Source organism: Dicentrarchus labrax, unplaced genomic scaffold (assembly GCF_905237075.1).
Source record: "Dicentrarchus labrax unplaced genomic scaffold, dlabrax2021, whole genome shotgun sequence".
NCBI lineage: Eukaryota > Metazoa > Chordata > Actinopteri > Moronidae > Dicentrarchus > Dicentrarchus labrax.
Window position 1 is genome coordinate 22,128,641 of NW_026136701.1, and position 20,230 is coordinate 22,148,870.

At 42.5% G+C, this 20,230-nt stretch overlaps 1 protein-coding gene across 4 annotated transcripts in view; it reads right to left on the reverse strand.

Annotated features, from left to right (window-relative positions):
• Window positions 1-390: 390 nt before the first annotated feature.
• The window catches only part of cadm3 (cell adhesion molecule 3), an 85,980-nt gene continuing 66,140 nt past the window's right edge, over window positions 391-20,230 (reverse strand). Inside the window, exons 6-12 of one of the 4 annotated variants that reach the window (XM_051403785.1) lie at window positions 18,281-18,451; window positions 17,593-17,683; window positions 11,320-11,492; window positions 10,464-10,886; window positions 9,981-10,001; window positions 7,188-7,313; window positions 391-4,872 (exon numbers count right to left, since the gene is read on the reverse strand). In XM_051403785.1, the coding sequence (XP_051259745.1) occupies window positions 4,754-4,872; window positions 7,188-7,313; window positions 9,981-10,001; window positions 10,464-10,886; window positions 11,320-11,492; window positions 17,593-17,683; window positions 18,281-18,451 (1,124 nt within the window). In that variant the 3' untranslated portion in view covers window positions 391-4,753. Of the gene's footprint in view, window positions 4,873-7,187; window positions 7,314-9,980; window positions 10,005-10,463; window positions 10,887-11,319; window positions 11,493-17,592; window positions 17,684-18,280; window positions 18,452-20,230 lie in introns of all 4 variants that reach the window. The other 3 variants (XM_051403806.1, XM_051403795.1, XM_051403816.1) reach the window with 3 other exon arrangements.

Genomic DNA, 20,230 nt, shown 5'->3' on the forward strand with positions numbered 1-20,230 from the left:
TTGCATTGTACTGCCCTCTGTTGGGCATTATCTTTAACTGAATAGTACAAAAAAAATGATGAAGTCTGTTTTTTTACCTGTTGTCTGCAGTCAGTGATCAGTTGATTTATGAGCTATTCCATTACTTACTGAAAGGAAAACGTTCACTGAAGTCTTTGTTTATATAATATACAAAATTATTATAAAATATCAGAGATATAAATTCTAAGATATGGGAGATATTGATGTTTATGTGAGCTTTTCAGTTTTCAAATGTTACATCTTTCTGAAGCGCTGTAACAAACTGTGAGGTACTGCAACAAGAAAATGACCGGAAGCAGGAAACAGATGAATATTTTAGTATTTTGGATCAGATCTGATCTGAACAGGAAGAACCAACGACAAGACAGGTGAAATTAACCCAAATGCATGTTTATTGAAGTCAACAACTGAACTGGTATTTTAACAAAAAAAAAAACAAATCAAACAAATACTGTATGAACATAACAGCCAACAGACCCACACCCACCACAGCATGCGGTCGGGTCTCGCCTCAATGACATCATCAGCCATAGTACAAATTAACATACATGACAGCACTATTCTCATGTGATATGGATATTTATTCAAAAGGAAGACTTGTCATCCAAAATAATGATCCTGAAAACAAAGATGGTTTTTTTTAGTCATCGAAATAATAACATTTTTGTGAATGCAACACATGTAAGCATGTCTCCGGAGTCTGTTTGGGTCAATTAATACACACCTCACACTCATACACAAACACACATACACACACATATGTACAAATACACCATAGTCACAGACATCATGCCTGCCGTGCATATCCAGATATGTGTGTGGATGTGTATGTACCAAAAGTGTGTGTGCAACGTGTGTATGGGTGCGCTTGTAAGAGTATCCAGTAAAGGCAACACTATATACATGAAATTATATAAAACTTGTTGAAACAATAAAATACGCAAAAAAACCAAATCTCTAACCTTCAAGTTTTGGAAAATCTAATATAAAAAAAAGAGGTTGAAATTATGATCAATTGAACTGAAAGTAATACATTTAAGATTATGCACACCTTTTACAAAACATAATTTAAAAATCAATTTGTTTATACTACAAAAAGAAAAGATGACTGGCAGCTAGTGTGCGACTGCCTGAAGAGGAGTTGGTGAGAGTCAAGTGGTGGGGCAGGACAGCTCGGTCTGACTGAAGAGGGAAAATAAAAGCTGCTGTTTGCTGGCATCTGGTGACAGCTAGTCATTACTGCACTGATGCAATGAAATATGAATTAGACTGACTGCGTGTCCCATTCCAGCGCCATTATACCCCTACATCGCTTGTTGGGAGAAGCAGAATGAGGCCTACTTCGTCAGTTTTCTCAGTGTTAATCTGAGGGCTGCAGTGTTGAGAAGGTACAGACGGCTTTAACTGGGACACGGGTTATGTTTGCAGATCAGAGAACAGCAGGGAGGGCAGTCGGGCAGACCGCCGCTCTTGTCTCAGGAGAGCAGCTTGTCGGCACTGCTCATCTCCAACACTATCTACATTTCCAACCGTTTCTCATGCAAGCTACATGCTAGCACATTAACTAAGACGAAGGACAGGACGATAAATTACAGGCAAATACAGGTCCATTAGTTTTTAAAAGACACTACACTTTGTTGAGTATGAGGCAGGTATTCATTTCTCCATTCACAGAGCAGAATTAGATTGGGGTTAAATACAAATCAAAGTTTACTCTTCAAAGTAGGACAATAAACTCTGTGAGACAACGCCCGTCCTCTGGTCTGCAGACATGAAGACTGTGAAAAGCTGAAGAGTGTTGCAGAGCAAACGTGGGTTAAACAGCGTTCTGAATTCTTTGAAAAATTCATCTCGGTTTGTTTAAAAGCTGTCTGGTGCACGTCCAAACAGTCTCCTGCAGAATTCAAACACCGTTCTAGGCCAAGTTTCCTCAACTCAGCAACCCCAAATTCCAACCGAGAACTCTAGAAAGAAAAAGGAATAGAACAGCTGACCCTGCTTCAGGTCACGTTACCATTTTGTAGTATAGCTAGCTTATAGACACACTAGCCTGGCCACTTGCTTTCAAAGCAGCTAGCTAGTTAGCAGTTAACGACAATGCGGGGAAAGGTACGAAAAGCACTATCCCTGAACGTTCCCAAAAAAGGGTGTACAAAAACTATCACAGACATAACTGTCTACGGGTAGACTAACAACAGCAAATGGATTCTTCTCCAAAACACTCTCAAACAAAAAAAGAAAAAGAAAAAGAAAAGAAAAGTGCTGCAGAGAGCCATCAGCGCACGCCAGCAAACCAAGAGGAGGCGCTACTTCTACTGTACGTTTACACATGGCCTCCTTAATGAGAGAGACCAGCAAGGAGAATCGGACATCGATTAGAGATGGAGTGGGGGGGGGGGGGGGGAGGAAGATGTGATGAGGAGAGCAGAGGAGAGACTGGGTGAAGGTGGATCAGGACGCAGACGGGATGATTGATTAAAGAATGAAAAGGAAATGGACGAGCGGAGCGGTGGGGGGAGGGGGGAGGGGGGAGAGAGGACATTTAAGTTCCTAAATGACTTTCTTCAGTGTTAGTGCTGCCCAGACTCCGGCTCGGCACCTTGCCCACCAAGCCAAACCTTGGCATGTGTACAGTCTGGAGCCCAGAGCCTCTTAGTTAGATTGCAATCAATTTCCAAGACCGGGCCAAGTGGAGCTTGCCAGTGCCAAGGCGAACTCCCAACCTTAATAAAACACCGTTCATTTATGGGAACCTTTTGCTAAGCTGACAAATGATTCCTGCTTGCAATAACACACACACAGAAAAAGAAACAATAACACAAAGGGGTTTTTTTCGCCAGGAAGTTTGTCATAATGTATGTAGGCAGTCCTGTTTGGCCCCGTAGTGGAAAGCAAGCAAGCATTTTCACCTCCCTGAAGCAGCGACCGTGCCAGCTTCTTAGAGGAAGTCATGATATCACTGCTCAGTGAATTTAACGCCAGGTGGCCTCGCCAAGACAAGCAGTCTGCTGCAGGGAGAAAAATGTTAGGAGCTGAGCGTTGCGTTCTGCGGGGGCCGGGTGGAAGGAGGACCAAAGCGGACCACGTGTGCCGGGCAGTGATTCTCCGGGAAAATTCCAACAAACACTTTTGACACCTTTCGAAGCTGTGTTCGACCGAGGTTTTGCTACAGTTTAGTGTTTGGGTCACAGAGGGCCGACGAAACAGGGAGAAAATGGCGGCATTGAATGCGCAGAGGAAGATGCAAATAAACAAACAGCATCAAAAACCCTAAACCTCAAAATTAAAATACAAGTCGGAAATTAGATTCATGGACTCCTGGACTGACAAACGGACAGACACTGTAAACTGTTAACACTGACAGTAACACACTGAGACACTGAGGAGAGAAAATCTCTCATAAGTCCCAAAAACCAAAAAGAAAAAAGAAGAAAAAAAAAAAAAGGAAGGAAAACGTTCCTCATACAAATATTTGCAGTTAAGGTTAGTTTTCATCGCAACGTCATCATCGTTATTTTTATATTTTTTCCCCAGATATTGATAGTGTTCGACTCTGCATTTCCACGCATGTAATAAAAACAGGCAGGCTTTTTTTTTTTTTAGAGTATATAAGTTACTGTAATGCAGTAACAGACTGTATGAGATACAGAAGAGAGGGAGATGTAGAGAGAGAGAGAGAGAGGAAGAGAGAGAGAGAGAGAGAGAGAAGAGGCATAGAAGAAGGAGAGATAGAAGATAGAGAGAGAGAGAGACAGAGAGAGAGAGAGAAAGAGAAAGAGTGTGTATTTACAGCACACCAAACATTTTCTGTCAAGTAAAAAGAATGCTATATAATTCTATATATATATATATATTTATATATGTATACTGGAGCCCCTCGGCTTGGTAGCGCAAGGTGGGAATGCTATTTTTGCATGAGTGTTGCATGTTGTGTGGTGCTGCATTGTGGGAAATTCATCGGCTCGTACCAGGGTTTGTGAGGACGCAGGAAGAGGTTTGATGGCATAAAAAGATTAAACTGTGAGAGAGGGAGATTATGTTTGTCAGTCATAATTTGCTTTGGATGGATTTCTCTGCCACTCGGATGTTTACAGAGGGATACTGCCTTGTTAGATGGAGAGAATGAGGACACAAACGTGAAAAGACAAGAGCTGGTTTGGTTTAAATGTTGAAGAGACGGGTTGGCGTGGTGTGAGAAGTGAAGTATCAGCTCGGGATACCCGGAATGTGAGTTACAATTTTGTTTTTCGAGGCGATGACAGTCAGGAATAGGAATACGATGCTTGTGTCAAAATGTGTTAATGGGTCATTCAGAAATAATTGAGACGTGTTAGTAGAAGGCTCGTGTTTGTTAATCTGAGCATCTACGAGCATTCAAGTCTGTGTGAGAAGAGTTTTCCCATAAAACTGACTCATGTACATTTGTGTGTGTGTGTGTGTGTGTGTGTGTGTGTGTGTGTGTGTGTGTGTGTGTGTGTGTGTGTCTGAGTGTGTAACTTCAGTTCATCCGAATGTCAGTGCAAAATCTCACTTCCCTGTATCAATGCAAAGAGGGTAGTACCAGTTGATCCTGCCCACAGTTCTTTCCCTCCCTTCCCCTCCCATCATCCCTCCAACTGAGTGAAGAACTGAAGCGTCGTGAAAACAAATGGAGGTTTTTTTCTCTTCGCTCCTCCCCTCTCCTCTAATCCACGTCCTCCATCTTTTCCTCCTCCTCTACTCCGTCCTCTATCTAGATGAAGTACTCCTTCTTGTCTTCTGCTCCGGAGTGGCCTCCCTCTGCGTTGATGATGGCTGTGTCGGCGTCGGGGGCGTCGTCCGAGCCCTTGGCCTCGTGGGTCAGATACGTTCCTGTGAAAGGAGGGCGAGAAAAAGAGGAACAAACTGTAAGAGGGAGATAAAGAAAAAAAGGGGGAGGGGGAATAAGATTGCCGAGGCAGTAAAAGTCAAACACTGGAACTGTAAAATGGCTAAAGGCCAGGAGGACAGACTCTGTTATAAACAGTGGAGTGGCAAGATGTTCCAAAATGATGTCTAAATTATCACTCCAGGTGTTTTTGCTGCTTTTTTGCTGAATTACTATGAAGTAAAGTTTTCTTTAGGTTGTAGGGGACGCTAGGAGGCACAGAGTCCTGACAACAGCTGATAAAAATGTGTTTTTCTTTGGAGAATTTGTATGTGGATGTTTTCTGTTATGATGGGTCAGAACGGAGGGAAAAGGTCAGTTTGAGTCAAATGTTGTTTTTTTTACCCAAAATCCCCTGGTGAGCAAGTCTAGACGTCTAGGTTAAAAACTGGGATGAACTCATTTGTGAAGTGAAAGTTCTTGGACATCTATTACATATAACCATTGTTTTAACTGCATTTTAATTACTATATTTTAATGTTTAGTTAGAACCTTCTTCCCAATGAAATATACACTGCATAGTATAGTATAATAATAATAACAGTTCAAACAGAGGTTATATGTAACCTAGACGTCTAAAAGGCTTTTTCTTTTCTCCAAGATGTCGAGATGGCTTTTGACCTCCAAACCAACAGGGATCCATAAAGCCATCATCCAAGTAAAATCCTGACCCCTGTTTTTCATTCTCTTGCTGAGATCCAAAGAGCAACTTCATGACTCAACTTCACTTTCATAGTTTTACTCATAATGATCATCTCTTACTTTTAAAGTGAGTGTGAAAGTGCACTCTCAACTTTGGGAATAGCAGTTTGACCAAATAATGAAGTCAAGGTCCACAAGCTTTTTCTGGAGCTTTAAGCCCCATGTCATGGTCTTTATCATCAGAGCTGTCATGGAGTTGACTCAGTTGTCGTCATGTATGGAAAATTGTGTCATGTGATAACCGACGGTCGTATACAACATGGGAACATGCTACAACTGTGGGCAACACAACATTGGTAAAACAGCAAGGACCCTGGACGAGAGACTGAATGAACAACAGGAAAACGGTCACAGCATCGACTGGGAAGGGGTAGAAGTCATTGACCAAAAATTAGTGGACAGCTGGAGAAAGATCAAGGAGGACTTCCACGTCTGACACCAGAGACCATCTTTGAACACACCATGACCACCTGTTAGGACCTGTGAGATGTCATTGAAAGTGCTGGAAAAAGCTGGCAAGTGGAACTTGATTTAAGACCGTAGCACACATTATCATCGGTTGCTTTTGTGCATCATTAGTGAGAACTCTCTGCGTTTACTCTCACATAATGGCAATTAAATGACAGGAAATCACATCATGTGCTCACTTATCTGCTGGCCCGCAGACTCAAACACATGCAGTCAACCGACAACGAGGAGCTTCACACTATCACCTCCAGATACAACTCTTCCCTGCACAGGTGCCTTAACCAACCAGAGGGAGTCACTAATGCAGTGACACAGACATCTCTCACAGACCTGGCATCTGTGAACATAGGCCACCAAGAATATTCTGTTCAATATTGTAGACCAGCTGGAGGTTGAATCTGGCACACTGTGGTGGCGGTGGTGGTGGGGGGGGCAAGTTCTTATCAACTGTGCCTGGGTGTGGAAACATGTCTTTATTACCCTTTAAATTTCACCTGTCCCCTGCTGGAGCTGAGATATTTGAATTTGCTTTATTCTTGTTTGTTTACGTGCTAAAAAAAGTTTTTTTTTTGAGACCTGAATATGAGTGAAAACAAAGAATAAGTAACAGTATTTTGTTGTCTCCCACTCTCAGAGCACATGAGCAACAGAATAACAAACTAACATCATGGCCAGGAAGCAATTACGTTTCTACCACACTCACTTTAAATCCCATATTTGACCATATAATTGAAAATATGCGGCTGAAACATCGCTGACGTCAGGAAATCTAATCTCACAGGAAGTTGTGTGAACCAAAATGTATTAAAGAGCAATGAATAAACATTCACTTATTGACATTCATTAATTTTCTTATTCTGCTTTCAGAGTAAAATAAGTCAGGTTTATGCTTAGAATCCATATTTAGGTATGAGTGCATTACTGTGTGCCCCTGCATTTGTATGCATATGCATGTTTGTACGTGTAAGATCCTGTCTTGGTACGCATGTATCCATATTTATGCAAGTGTATCTCGGTGTACACTCATGCATGCATGCATGAGTCTGTCTGTGCGTGTTTGCGTGTCTGTGTGGGTGTGTGAGGAGTTGACCTTTGTGTCTGATGAGGTATCTGCCGAGGACGATGAGGAGGCAGAGCAGGATGAAGACGATAACAGCCACCACCCCTCCGATCACGGCATGGTCCACCCCCGAAGAGGTTGACATGGCTGTGGGGTCTTAAGAACAAGGGGGTAGGATGGAGAGGAGACGAGAGGAGAGGAGAGGAGAGGAGAGGAGAGGAGAGGAGAGGAAGGAGCAAGGAGAAAAGGAAGTCGTGAAGTAAAGTAAGAAAACGGGAGTCATAATGAGAGAGAGGGAAGGAGAGAATTGATGAGAAAGAAAGAGACAAAGATCAACAGAAAATGAGGCAGAGACAGTGAGAAATAAGGGGAGACCGGGAAAGAGAGACAGAGATTGAGAGCCGAGAGGAAGGAGAGGGTGGCAGATGATGAAAGGCAGCAGAAAGAGAGAGAGAGAATAATGGGGAGAGTGACAGAGAGAAGGCAGAAAGAAAAGAACAAGGGAGCAGAGAGGACTTGTCAATATATAATACCCAGGCACAGTAGCAAACCTTCAGAAGACAAAGACAAGGATATGACAAAAAAAAAGCCAGGCGAAAGAAAAGGGGCCTCCATTAAAAATTGTTCGTGACTAACATGCAACAGGATTGTGCAGTTTACAGACCCAAGTCCCAATCACTTGTAAGAACTTTGTGGGATCACACACTTCTGATGTCAGGTGAAATCCTTGCCCCTTCAGCTGTGGTGATTTCCATATTTTCACTTTAACTGAAGGGTTTGATGCTCTGCTATGGATTGAAAAACTTTAAAAACTCTGTCTTGAAGAATCCAAGGCTGGATTTAAAACAGGGGAATGAGGGTTTTTGTGATAATTTGATTAAATACAAATTTAAAATTATCTGCTAGTTTAATTCAACATGGCTGAATCTCTAATTATAAAGAATGTGTACTCAGGTACCTCTTCCAAAGGAATATTTCATACACTTTAATATACTTTTAATTTATTTAAAAAAAATGTTGTTGTGTTTCATTGAGACCAGTGAATCTGTACTTCGAATATTAAAGGTTCATGATACGTTTAAATATACTGTATATGTGAACCATATTTTGAGGCACATTTGGCTACCAAAACTATACTTTAAATATCAGAGGCACATTCACTTACTTAAAATATATTTGAATTAAGCCTCCAAATTAATAAAGTCTAGAGTCTATTTTTTATTTCTAATAACATCTTAGTATACTTAGAACAGTCAGTGTAATGAATCTACTTAAGTTATAGTTAATATATTAAAGGCTGTACTTAAGATATACAAATATATAAATTATAGATATTGTAGGTAATTTTTATGTCTACTTGATGCATTAGAAGTATGAAAATAGATTTAAATCAGAACAGTGCCTCATCTCTGAAAATCTGGTAGTTTTTTCAAGTTTTTCACCCAACAGCAAAGATTTGAAATGTTTTCCTCCCAGTTCCCCTCGCTTCACCCAATTTAGCTACTTGCCCCTCAGAGAAAAAAGCAATCTACGTGGAAATAATCTGATACATCATTTATTTCGCCTGACTTTTCAGATCGGATCAAACGCTGGGTGTCAATTTTAAAGTCACTCATACAGGTACAAGTCAAAAGCAGCACTTCTCATACCCAAAAGCGTAGAAAATACTAAAAAACAGATAATGGGGGAATGAAAAGTAAAGGGAGTTGGAAAGAGAGACTGGCTTGCACTTGTTGAATATTTGAAGGGTAAAAACCAATATGGAGGGCAGGGATTCAACCAGTCAGAGGAAGAAACAGCTAGTTTTTACACCCAATCAGAGAACAGGAACGAGAGATAGAGGCACAGAAACGAGAGATAGAGGCACAGCAACAGCCACTGACAACCAGAAATGTAGACAAAACTAAAACTGAAGGAGGAAGGAAGGAACACAACCAGCTGGGGCACCAGATGATGGGTTGGACGTCTAATGTTTGGAGGAAAAAGTCACATTTTCAGCCAGTTAGAGAAGTGAAGGGGCATGACAACAGCCAACCAGAGGCCAGGCGTAGACAGAGAACAACGAGAAGAGGGGGAGAAGGGTGGTGGGGAGGGTAGACTCTGAACAGCAGTCAGAATGACACACACACACACACACACACACACACACACACACACACACACACACACAGAAAGTCGAACACACACTCCGGCTGGCCGGCGTGGAGGTGAGAGGGGCATGCTGACGAGGCGAGACTGAGAATGAGCCCATAAATCCTGCTGTCAGCATCAAAGGAAAGCAGACAAGACCCAAGAACACCTCGAAGCCTGACCCCCCCTCCCCCTCCCCAGCACTCACACACACTGAAACACACACCTACACACACATAGAGAAACACACACAGAGGAAGTGGAACACTGTGTAAATGACTTGTACCACTTAAGAGGTCATGCTAGTGTGTGTGTCGTCGTGAGATAGATGTGAGTGCCTGGTGTGAATGGTGCTGAGGTGAACGTGTGCTCCGTGTGTGTGTGCGTGCATGTGTGTGTGTGTGTGTGTGTGTGTATGTGTGTGTAAGAAAGAGAGAGCTTGTGTTTTGAGCCTGTCTGTGCATGTATGAGCAACAAGAAAGCATTACGTGGGCAGGAGTATGAAATATTCATCCCTCTGCTTTCAAAGTTCAAAGTGTCCCCAGACTATTTTTTTCCTGAGTGACAGACAGACCAAAACAGACAGATCTACAGACAGTAAGACCTACAGATGGACAGACAGACAGGCAGGTGGACGAAAAAGTTAGAACGACAGAAAGTCAGAACGACAGGTGACTGGTGAAAAAGTTATACCTGCAATGTTGTCTGCAGCTTCTTCTCAAGTGGATGAATAGATGGATTGTTGGATGTTTAGATGGATGGATGGATGGATGGATGGATGGATGGATGAGTTGAAGAGTGTGTGTTGTGGGGGTTTAGGGGTCAGGGTTAGGGATTATTTACAGGAAGAAAGAGGGAAACAAGAAAAAAAAACATCAAACAGCTGTGACAAGGCCACACGAATGCCATTTTTTCTTCATTGTGCGTTGCTTCAAGTGCGCTCTTGCTGTCAGCTCTGAATGTGTGTGTGTGTGTGTGTGTGTGTGTGTGTGTACATGTAAAACAAACTCCCAGCGTCTTTGACTGCTCCACAATGCAAGCACAGTTTGTGTATTGAAGAAAAAAATAGCAAAGTAGTAACTTGAATGGTGTTTGTTTTTCCACTCCATTACTAAGCTCCTCGCATCTCGTTTGTTTGCAAGTGTGTGTGCAAGTGTGTAACTCAGATGGTTTTACCTGTGAAAGTGTAAACTCCATTCAGCCGGACGGAAACTGAGGGAGTAAGGGTGGAGGGGTGGGAGGAGTGGGTGGCAGTGGAAGGAGCGATGCTTGCGGAGCCAGGAGGAGGGGTAGGTGAGGTAGAGGGAGAGGAGTCAGGAGAGAATGGCAGGTCAGGGAAGAGGGCGTTGGAGAGGGTGTTGGTGGAGGAAACGTCAGCCATGGAGGGGGTGGGAGAAGGGTCAGGAGAGGAGATCGAGACGAGGTCAGAAGGAGAGGAGGAGGAGGAGGAGTCTGTGAGGTCAGAGCCGGAGCCAGAGAAGGCATCAGGAGGAGAAGAGGATGGGAGGGGTAAGGAAGAGGAGGAAGAGGTTGAAGATGGGTAGGCTGAAGAGCCATGGGAGGGGTTGGTGGTTTCCAGGGAGTCTGGGTCCATGGGATCTTGGGAGGAGGAGGAGGAGGAGGAGGAGGAGGAGGAGGAGGAGGAGGAAGATGAGGCATAGAGGGAGTGGGAATGAGCAAGCAAAGCGCAAAAATGGCCATTGATCGAACGAATGGGACACATAAAAGCGAAGGGAAAGAAGCGCAAGAATGAACGCAAGCGGTTGGATGGCAGGCGGTGGTGGTTATGGTGGCGCGGTTGGATGAGAAAAGAAAAAAAACAACAAACAAAAACAGGAGGAAAGAAACGAAAGAAAATCAGAAGAGAAAAAAGATGGAAGTACAAGCAGAACGACAGAAATAAAAAAACGTGATGAAGAAACGTAAAAGAAGAAGACATCCCAACTCTTTCTCTAGATTTGTCCCTCCCTTCCCCACCACACATCCCCCTTTCTGACTGTTTTTCTTCCCTCTTTTCACTTTGTCTTGTTACCTTGCACCAGGAGTGTGTACTCTGCCTGGCTACTTCCAATGACATTGTCAGCGTGGCAGAGGTAGACGCCATTATCTGATTTGTTGAGCATCTCAAAGTGCAAGAAAGCACCGTCGACTTTGGCCAGTGGGGGGAGCTCTCCATCCTTCTTCTGCCAACTGTAGGAGGTGGGCCTGAGACAGGAGAGAGACAGGGAGAGACACAGACAGAAGGAGAGTCCTGAGTTGAACCTGTACATACTCTGCACATTTTTCAAAAAAACAGTAGAGTAGCTAAAAGCAAAAATGAAAAGAGGGTCGAAGTGATGAGGGGAGAAGAGTGCTGTGACGAGTGCTGCAAGAGAAAGAAAAAAGATGAAATGATCAAGGGTGAAGTAGAGATGGAAAGGGAGAGAGAAGGAATGGTTAGAGGAGAGAGGAGCCTGGGAGGGGGGCTGAATAAAGGTGGAAAAAGAAAAGATAAATGCAGGACAGGAGAGCAAGTGAGAGAAAGAGATGGACGTTACCGTAAGAAAACAAAAAAGGGACTGGGGGAGAAGGAGGCACCGTAAAATGAACCGAGGGAGAGAAGCGAGAGTTGTAATGGCGAACAGTAAAAGTGAAAAAAGAAATGATGGAAAGAAGAGTGTTGTGGCTGGAAGAAGAAAGGAGATTAAAAGAGATGGGGGGGGAGAAGAAGACAACAGAACAAAGATCAGCATTTCAAATCAGCCTGCGTTTAAAAATCCATTCTGCATAACAGATTGTGTATGAGAGAGATAGCGAGACGTGCCTTGATAAAAGAATCAATTATGTAAATGTGCAAGTCCTTAAGCACTGTACAGTAATTACAATGACGGGGAGCCTGAATCGGGGACAGACCTGAATGGGTTGGACTGATTAATCGCTCTTCGAAATGTGGAAGAACCCTCAGCGACACCTAAAGGCGCAATACATAACTTCATGATAGACGCCGGGTGGCTATTTGTGGTTGTACAGTACAACTGTTAAACGCAGGCAACAAAGCATCTCTCAGACCGAGTTCCATCGAACCAATATTTTAAAAATCTAGCTGGCAAAACCTACAACAGCTCTATCTGTTGTTCCTGCTGCAGGGCAAAATCCTCTGAACTGACTGAAAGCTAACGAGAAACATCGTCTGCTCCCTTGACACCTGCTGCTGTGCAAACACATGGGACAAAAGAGGACTTACTAGGAAGCTCAAAGTTTTGAATGTGTGTCATTTGAGGAATAGAAAACCTAACAACGCAAAAAAGAGCTCTAGTGTTCAGTCAGCTGCTCCGAGGCGAATTAAAAATGAATATTTAACCATAAAGCGTTGGGGAAAAAAGCATGCCCTGACCATGTTTGGCTACATCGTCTGGTTACCTGCAGTAAAATGTAATCAGCTGTTGTATCACACCGCCTCCAAATGCTAGACAATATGCAATTAACTGAACAATTAACTTCACATTTGCAGGCTGTAACTCCTGTAGTGTTATTAAACATAATGCTCAAAGTCAATCTCTGTTTTATAGCAGGTAGTTTAAGTGCAGAAAGCTGATTGGTCCAACCGCACCAATAATTCCCATCATGCATGTCTAGAATTTGTGTTTTAGTCTTGAGCTATGAGCTCAGCTTAAGTGGAAACTTTTCAATTAGCATGCATGGATTAGTAAACACTACACAAAAGCCATGATATGCTTGAAGACATACTTTATTGCAATTATGGGTACTTTGGTGCTGCATATTCCTCCCACTCGTATCTATAATCATTATCACCTTAAAGAATTAGCTATTGGGTGTTTCTGCTAAATTATTAATATAAGAATTGCTAAATTATGTTAATGTATAAAAACTTTGTAATCCAAAACTTATTTCTGCTAAAAGTATCTATCATCTGATCAGTGTTTTTACAGTTTACAGTCTGATGTTACTCCGAGAAGATCAACAATACATTAGTCCAGCTCTCATTACTTTATAATAATAATAATAATAATACATTTTATTTATAAGCGCTTTTCTAAATTCTCAAAGTCACTTTAAATAAAAACGTAAAAGCAGCAAAACAACATCAAATAGTAAAACACTAAAAACACATCAGACTAAGCTAAACATTAAAAGCTATTTTAAAAAGTTGAGTTTTTGTCAGAGATTTGAATGTTGGAAGGTCGGTACAGTCACGGATGCATCACTTCCCGTCTTCTCGTCTGTGGCACTCAGGGCCAAGGCCACTGGTTCATACAGGTGATAGACACAATTAGAGATGCTCTAAACACTTTTTCTACAGAAACAATGGAGGGAATGACTAATCACCCAACTCTACAGTTCTGCAATATACTGCAGTTTAAAAACACTGAACACTAGCAAAGGTAACTCAAACACGAGGTAGTTTGAGAACAGAGCATTTGTTGGGGACTATTTTGAGCTGCGGATTAATCCACATTCAGTGCACTAGTGAGGATTTATAACAGCATGGGGTTTGTTAACAAAAATAGAAATATACTGTAGAATATGGCCGGTCTTAACCTCTCACAGGTTACAGATTACTGTAATCCTGTTACATGTCACCTGCTGTTTTCTAACCGTGGCCATGACCTTGCACACATAAGGAAGCTTGCACTTAATAGGTCAAAATTATGCAAGGCTTTTTAGCTGTAAATGTGTTAAGTGAACAGTCTTAGGGAGTTTAACTTGGTTAAATGACTTAAAGCGCAGAAATGTGATGCAATTGCAAGCACTCCCGGGGCGGCGCTGATCGAATAGATGGGAAATATAATAGAATGTAGAGCACGAATTCCTTTCTCTTCTATTAGAAAGCTCTTGCCGCCGGGCGTCAAGGAAACACAGTATAGAATTTGATACGGTAAGTTATTCTTTTGAACCTGACAGGATGTGACCACGGAGAGAAAAGTGTGTATCATAGAATGGAATGTGACGTTCATTGAGTGTGACTGGGGAGGGCAGCCTGAGGAGGGGAGAGGGATCCGAGTGGCTGGGTGTGTCGGAGGAAAGGTGTTGTCGCGGTGATTGGGTTTTGACTGACAGCTGCGGGGGCAACCTGTATCTGATTTGATTGGACACTAGCTCATCCACAAGCAGCGGTGCACATAGCTGAGCACCCCCCCCCGACACACACACACACACACACACACACACACACACTGGTTTTCTCTTGTTTGCTCTCCCTCTTTCTGTCTTAGTCATTCGCTGCTTGTCACCAAATCTTTCTGTCTCCTCTCCACCCACGCTTTTCACCGCTTTCCTCCACCTCTCCCTCTCCTGTCGGTTTGTTTTCCTTCCGTCTCTACCTCTCCTTCCCGTGTCATCTTTTTTGCCTCGATCTCACAATTTCTCTCTTCTCTTCTTTATAGCCTCAGTTTTTTTCTTTTTACATCCAGCCTGTGCCACTCAGCAAACGCTTTTATTCCAAACCTCTCTGCGTACTATGAGTTAAGTACATTTTTAGAATGGGTGATCCCAGTGGGAGCTAAACCCTGAACCCTTGCACTATCAGGGCCATTTTGAACTACATACAAACATTTATTATGATAGAACAAGACTATTTCTTACATAGAACATACATAATTTAATGGGTGCTTTCATCCAGGGAGTGTAATTGTATAAAAAATAAATAGATTTCTAGCATAGGTGGTCCCCATGGGAATTGAACCCCTGACCGTGGCACACTGGTCACGCCTTGCTTTTCTCCTGTCTATAATTTATCGACTCCCTCGCTGCCTGTAAAAGCACGTACATGTGATGACAGTCACCTCCTCCTTCCCCGCCCCCTATCTGTTCCACCTGCCAATCAAACTAAATGGCTAGTCTTATTCCTAGCCACTCCTGTGATGAGCTGACAGGGGAACAGGGGGAGAAGGGAGGGGGGGGGGATAGAAGCAGAACGAGAGGAAGAGGGGGAGGGATGGGGATTTTAGAGGAAAAAGGTGTGAGGAGAGATAGAGTAGAGTTATAGGAAAGGACAGGGAGAGGTGGTGGAGGAGGAGGGCAAGGAGGCATCGTGACAAGACGGAGAGGAGAGAACGAGCCGTGAGTGACACGGCGGTTGAGAGATACCCGATGATGGAGGGATGGAGGGAGGCAGGGAGGAGGTGGGGAGAGAGTGGATCGATAGGACTGGTTGGCTGGAGGTTCATCTATAATGCAGAAAGGCCAGGGGAAAGAGTGTATTTGTGTGGGCAGGATTTAAGACGAGGGTTGCTGTTTGTTTGTCTGTGTGTGTGTGCGAGTATCAGAATAATTGTGTACACACTGTATCAGTGAACACGAGAGAGCTTGTACGAGCAGGTGTTTTCACTAACTGTGCCCATTTGTGTGCATATGTAGGTGTCAAGTGTGAACAAGCGACTACTTGCACGTGAAGGTGTCAGAAATTATGTCAGAAAACATGTTTGCGTGTCATTGCTTACAAGTGTGTTTCTGTGTGTGTGCAGATTGTTAGTGTTGCTACTTGCACATATAGGTGTGTGTGTGTGTGTGTGTGTGTGTGTGTGGGCATGTGCATTTTTTTAAAGGATTCTTTTGTTATTAAAAGGAATTAAATTTGGGTATGTTTTCATGTGTGTCTGCCTCTTTATATGCTGATATAAAGTGCCTCTATTGGGACCATGAAATCTATTGAGACCCTCTACGTGACTGGGGGGAAAGCTTTTACTGGAGCAAGGACAGCAGCACCCAACCTGCCCTGTTTATTAGCGTCAGTGCTTCCATCAATCCATGCTGCAGTAAGAGAGAAACAGGCCAAGGAAGCATTGGCGTGATAAAAATTATAATCTATTGGGTTATGTACTTAGATTTACTAGACATAATAATAATATTAAAGATCCCCTCCAGACATGTATTAAAACATATATACAAATAGTCTGCTCGGACCAATAATGTGTGTCTGACATGTTTTTTTCTGCCAAAAAGACATCATTTACACATTAAAATCCTTAAAAATCTACTCCTTCTACCTCATTAAAAAATTTGAGAACCTATAAATATGCATATTCTATCATTTCCTGCTGGATGTCTCCTGCTTCACTAACATCCATTCTGTATGAGGCTTCAAGTTTCTACATAACACTTATGTAAGTTGCATATTGGATTGACTATTTGTGAAGTCACAAATCACCGCCCCACCCCTTAAAATCAGATTTTCAATGAGCACAGAGAAACTTTCCACTTTCAGCTGATGAATGTGAAAACATCCTTCTAGTCAAACTCTGCACAGACATCATTCTGCACAGTGGAGCTCAAACATCCAACTGTAGGAACAAGAAGGAAAACATAATTTTGAGTGGAGGGGGACTTTAAGAACTCGCACCTGAAGCTCAAGGTGAGAGATTACATAAGTACTGGCTGAGAAGAGATAATAAAAAGGCTACGAGCAAGGTCAGAAAGATAGTACATAAAACCTGAATTAACTGTCCATCCGAAACTGTCATCACCAGAAAAATCAGTCATAGGTTTACTCAAAAATATGTTACATTATCAGAGATCTGTTGTGGTTCTGCAAATAAGCAAAGCTGGAAGTAACATGATATTGTAGAATCTCAAAAAGTGTTTGACTTTGACACTAAACACAGAGGAACCGTCAATGTTGGTTTCTTGTAACCATGACCACAATCTTTTCCTAACCTCAACCAGTTAGGTAGAAAAAACAGTCATACGAGTTGTTTTAGATGGCACTGATAGACACATTTTGTAGTTAAGCTATGTGGATTTGTTGGTCCATCTGCAGTAAACAAACAATAAACCCCCTACTGAAGCTCATTTGAGAATTGCTTTTGCAAGGTTCTGCCTCTCATCTGCCTCCTGTGCTGGTGTGGCTCTGGCATACAGCATGTACCACATGTATTATTAAGTCCTCTAAGTTACGAGCATCGTGCAAAATGTTAGCATTATTCAAATGATCTTGATTTAGCTGTTGGCACAGACATAGTTATGTTACAAACTGCCTGGAAATGTTAGACCATGTTGTTCAGTTTTATTTTACTTATGTGCTGACAAAATTATATTGCATAAAGGATATTGTTTGGAAGTTTTTCTTTAATTACTTAAAGTTGTATTTGATATTTTTTATAAATGTTATCTTGAAGTCAATAAACTAAGCATTAATTGTTGTAATTTGTACATGTGCAGAAAAGTAATCTGCTGTATATAAATTATTTATATATATATAAATCAGCGTGTGTGTTCTTGTGTGTGTGTGTGTGTGTGTGTGTGTGTGTGTGTGTGTGTGTGTGCGTGTACATGCATACAGATGTGTAGATATATGTGTGTGTCTTACTCGGGGTTGCCGTTGCCCAAACACTTAAGATGAAACTTCTCCCCCTCTCTAGGCAGATCGCTCTCGGGCACGATCTCCACATCTGGGGAATCTGTAAGTGGAGGGCAAACACACACACAAACACACACAGAGGATAGTTACATAACACAAGAGTCATAAACGTATAGACATGGACACAGCACCGTCTCATTCATCCCCATCTCCATCTACTCCCATCTGCATCCTGTAGGCGTCACCATCTCTCTGCCTCCCACGATGACATAACCTCCTTACACAACGACATCACTTTCCATCGGCGATGCAGTACTGCCGTATCATCCACAGGGTGGCAGCACCAACACAGACTCCGATGCCGCTCCATTTATAGTTTCATTTCAGATGATACCCTGCTCTTCTTATCCACGGTGACTCAACTCTGGGCAAGTGCACCAGCAGAGGAAGGTTAAATTCCTGTGTGGTCATTATTACAGGTAGCTAATCTGAAATTACTGGAGCAAAGATCAAACTGCAAAGGGAGGAAATGTGCCTGTACTGCCTAATTAAAGAGACGAGCAAGGCAGAAATAAAAAACAGCAGTTTGAGGTTTCACTTCCCCTCGCACATCCGTCTGTCCTCTACTTTCCCTCTCTTCCCCCAGCATCCTCTGTGTCCCCTTTCCTCCCCACTCCCCATTTCCAAGTTGACTCACACAACACCCGCAGAGCCTGCTCACTCCTCTTGTCCCCCGGGGCGAGAGAGGGATGGTCGACAGCGCAGGTGATGAGGGCTTTGTCGTCGCTGCGGCTCACCTCCAGAGTGAGCTCGCTGCTCACGTTGTATGTGGGATCGTCTGGAACGGACTCCACCACGTTTGGACGTCCTGAGGTGAAGAGGGACAGGAAGGGGATGAGACAAGTCAAGAGAAAGGTCTCTGCATCTTAACCAGGGACTAGTGCAACACAAGTACAACACAGATACAGAAATACACAACACACATGATTTTTTTTTACTGTAATTAGGATGCGACGGTCATGCTGTAGAACTGTATAGAATGCAATGACCCCCATTTATTCCTATTGAATGAAAAATGCCTCTTCTGTGCAGTTACCTTGTGCCTCTGGGTGTTTCGTTCTGCTATCTATCACTATATGCCACATATACTGTAAGTCAACATGTACTTTCACACATTCCGCACGAAAGCTGACTCATTCGATGATGTATACAAATGTTTTATCAAATAAAATGTGAACCCTGCAGGTCTATCCTCGAGGTAACTAGCACTAACAGCAGTAACATGGGTCTCTAACATTTGTTTAGTGTTTAATGATAAATCAATTAGTGGATCAACAGAAGATTAATCAACAACAATTTTAATAATTGAGTCATGTTTAAAGTCATTAATCAAGCTTAACTGCCAAACATGCGCTGGTTCCATTTTCTCCAGTGTAAGGTTTTGTCACATTTCTCATTTTGTTTTGCTGTACATTGAACATCTTCCAGTTTTGGACTGGCAATAAGAAGTAATCTGAACACACCATCTTAATCTCTGGGAAATTGTGATGGGCATTCTGCTCTATTTTCTGACATTTTAAACCAATCTATTAATCAAAAACCTAATCTTCAGATGAATCAATGATGAAAATAACCATTAGTGGCATCCCTAAATTTGTTTTCATTTTCCAAAGCGCTGTGATTGTGGTCGAATTCACTTGAATTAACTTACTTCTAAAAAGGCATAAACAAGAACTCCAGATAGTGTCAGACTTTAATCCTGCCACAACATCCTTATTCATGAGGAATAAAGGAAGTGGAAATTTCAGTTTCCTTCAACCCCTGTAATACAACATCAGTAAACTGCATGCAGCACGGTCATGTTTACTAACCAGGCTTGTCTGTGATGTCTTATGCTGAAGGACACCAAAGGGACGAGAGAGGCTAAAGATCTAATGTTGCTAAGACCAGCTTTCTGTGGACTCGCTTGCTCGCTGTTGCTTAGGAGACAGCTTGCATTTCACATGATGTAATCCATCACTGAGGACGCAGAGGCGACTATACCCAAGAACAGAGCTTTATTTTGGCAAATAAAGAGAATCTACAGCATCTTAACGGCAATCTGTTGCAGCCATACTTAGTTATATCGAGTGACAAAACTGCTTTCATGGTTTAAGTTTTGAGTCAAAATATGCACAGATATTCATAGACACTTTTACATTTGTTGCTGTTTCCCTTTCTTTCTTTTACTTCACATTTCTGGTATTCTGCAGAGTGAAAAGAGGAAGGAGAAGGACTGGGCAGGTGCGAGAGCGTCTGAGCTGCAGCAGCAGCACCGGAGTAAGACAAAGTACGAAAGCATAAACACAGTGGAGACTGTCATCCGCAGATCGTACTCTATTGTAAGAGAAAATATCAAACTGGGTGGTCAGACCGTGAAAGTGGTTGGTGAATCTTGGAAAGTGGACCGGAACCTTATCACTTTCTCCTGCATGGACTGACACACACATGCACGCCTGCACACACAAGCATGGGCACATGTAGGTCAAGCTCATGAATAACATATACACAGAGGAGACAGAGATAGTGGCAGGGGAGCAGCTTGGAAAACACACACACTTGTACACACATTTCTTCCTCTTTCTCACTCACTTTTTGCTCTCAAACT